The sequence below is a fragment of the Vicia villosa genome, linkage group LG1 (assembly GCF_029867415.1).
Source record: "Vicia villosa cultivar HV-30 ecotype Madison, WI linkage group LG1, Vvil1.0, whole genome shotgun sequence".
Lineage (NCBI taxonomy): Eukaryota > Viridiplantae > Streptophyta > Magnoliopsida > Fabales > Fabaceae > Vicia > Vicia villosa.
The window spans coordinates 118795088-118797903 of record NC_081180.1 but is presented as its reverse complement, the minus strand read 5'-3'; the positions used below and the strand labels follow the sequence as shown (position 1 = coordinate 118797903).

The 2816-nt window shown below is 39.2% G+C and overlaps 1 protein-coding gene across 1 annotated transcript; it reads right to left on the bottom strand.

Moving 5' to 3' along the window:
• Window positions 1-232: 232 nt before the first annotated feature.
• On the bottom strand, window positions 233-1075 carry LOC131652588 (uncharacterized). The gene has a single exon (XM_058922495.1). The coding sequence runs from the start codon at window positions 1073-1075 to the stop codon at window positions 233-235; it is 843 nt and encodes a 280-aa protein (XP_058778478.1).
• Window positions 1076-2816: the final 1741 nt, after the last annotated feature.

Below are 2816 nucleotides of genomic sequence, written 5' to 3'. Positions count from 1 at the left end.
CCTGGATTGCGTTCCAAACTTCTGTTTCGGAGAACTCTTTCACCAATAAATCATTGTCCATATCATCCACTTGTTTGAAATCAATATTGGCTGGAATAGGTCTCTCCTTCCTTCCCTCAAACAGCTTTTGGAAATGATCGTGAACTACATTTTTGACTTCCTCTGCATCTTTCATCACTCTACCATTGGCTTCTATTGACACAATTTCATTGTCTTTCCTTCTTCTATTAATTCAGCCATGAAAATATTTGGAGTTAGCGTCACCTTCTTTCAACCATCTTACTCGCGATTTTTGACTTTGAATGCTACAATTCAAATTAGACAATCTGTATAATTCTGCTACAGCTTCTCTTTTTTTGTTCCCTTCCTCAATCGTTAGATCTGTTGATTCCGCTTTTAGTTCCCACTTGTTTATTACTTCTTTTGCATCTTTAATTTTTCCTTCTAGATTTTGGGTGTGAGACTTGTGCCACTCCTTTAATTTTCCCTTTATCATTTTTAATTTCTCCTTTAACACAAACATGCTCCAACCTTCTACATTCATGCCCTGCCAATGCTCCTTAACAAAATCATGATACCCCTCAACCTTCCTCCAACAATTTAACATTCTGAACGGTTTCGGTCCCCATTTTTTAGTTGCATCACACAATAGAATTGGTCTATGATCTGAGAGTTCTTTGTCTAATGCCCATTGAGAACTTGACGGCCACGATATACACCACTCTTCCGAAATCAGAAATCTGTCAATACGACTCCTTGCCGAGCCCCCAGTCCTAGACCAAGTGAACTTACTGCCATGAAGTGGTAAATCTATCAAGTCTGCTCCTGTAATAAAATTATCAAACTCCTCTGCTTTCTCACTTCTAATGTTTACAGCTGAACCCCTCCTTTCTTCTCCGTTCCTGATTGAGTTGAAGTCTCCAAGTACACAAATACTTTCTCCATTCTTCTCCCTTACTCTTGAGGATAAGGCTGCCCATAATTCATGTTTCTTTCTTCCTTCGCAAGGCGCATAAATGTTAACAATATGAATTTTCTTTTTATCCGATCCCCATTCTCCTTCAACCGATATCATATGCTCACTATTCTGAATTTGCTGGACTACGAACTCTCTTTTGTCCCAGATTGTCAGAATTCCTCCCGACCTTCCATCTTTGTTTCTTGAATACATACAACGATGGCTTATGTTTTCGAATAAGGTTCAGAATTTCTTTTTTCTTTGCCGCACCTCCTAAACCTCTGATGTTGTAACTGATAATCTTCATTGGCATATCTGTTTTAACCCCACTCCAGGAAATAACCTATTTGAAATAGATCGCTCCTGCTCCTCCTTTCACCCCAACAATTAATTCTTGCATTATTTCTCCTTCTTCTCCTTTGTGAATCAAACCTATCTCTTTTCCTAAATCCCAAACGTCTTTTGCCACCTCTATAGCTTCTCCATGTAACAAAATCCAGCTATTTCTTTCAGACTCACTACCCAGAAAATTCAAATCAGAAGTAGAAGCTACCTGATTTTGATTACTTGTACGGCAATTGCAACTGCACTTCGGGATCTCTTTTTTCTTCCTCTTTCTTTCTTTTCTCTTTGCTTTCAGAATTTCTGATCTCCTTCTTCTTCTATCTTTGTAGTCTATAACTTCCCTGCTTACCGAATTATCTTTGTGACCCTCTTCTGTGCCCAATTCAACATTTTCACCTCCATCACCTCGGTACTTTAACTCTGCACTTTGCTGATTAGCTTTTTCGACAATTGATATAGATTTCCTTGCTTCCACGGATCTATTACTCTGACCTGTGCTTTCTGGAGATGGGCTTTTGTTTGTGTTGAGACCCGGCTTTCCAACAAGGCCCAATACTCTTTTATGGGTTATCTTTTTTCCTTCTCCTCTAGTTGGTCTTTCAATTAAATTAAAGCCCATACTACTAAGATGTTTCTACTGAGCTGTACTTTGTCCTATTTGGAGATTTTCCTTAACTCCCAATTCACGTGCCCCGTACACTACGCCATCTTCCCCATTTTGAACTGATGGTTCCCTTTCCATCTGCCTTTCACTCTCTTCATTTACTCCTAAAATATGCTCTGACTTTTTACCAATATCTCTTTTCTCTGCGCGTTCTCCTTCCAGCCCTACTATACTACATGGAGATTTTTCAGACATGTTTTCTCTATCTCCATTTGTTAAACTCTTTGGTTGTGGTGAATTTTGATTTCCGAGACTCCTTTTGTTGCACGGGCTACTCTTCTCATCATTTGTTCCTCCCTCGAGCTCTGCACCGCCGCCAACTTTATTCTTTTCCTCTTCTTGTAATAATTGCCAAAAATTTTCCTCAATCCTCTTCCTTGCCTCTTCATCTTCCATGGAGGTAATTGAAGGAGGGATGAAGGATTCATCTGAGTTTGCAGAATCATACCCATCTTCCTTATCCGAATATTCTCCCTTTGCGAAATCAACTTCGGATCTTACACAATCGCACATCTCTTCAATTATGCTAATGTTGAAACTCTCGTTGTTGATCTGAATTCTTCTCGCTCTATTGATAAATTCCAGTATTGGTGTTCTTACCAAAACTCGGGCCATATCTAAACGAAGCAAATTTTCAGTTGCCATATCAAGCTTAATAAGTCTTCCAAAGGAGAAGGTTAAAACTGAAAACACTTTATGTCTCCAAGCATGCACTGGAACTCCGTATATTTGGCACCAAACATTTCTCAATGTCCCGACATCCCTTGATTCCCAAGCTCTGACTATTGTGAACCATTTGTCGAAAAATTGTTTTGAATCCACCAATAATTCTCCGAAATTCTACTCTTC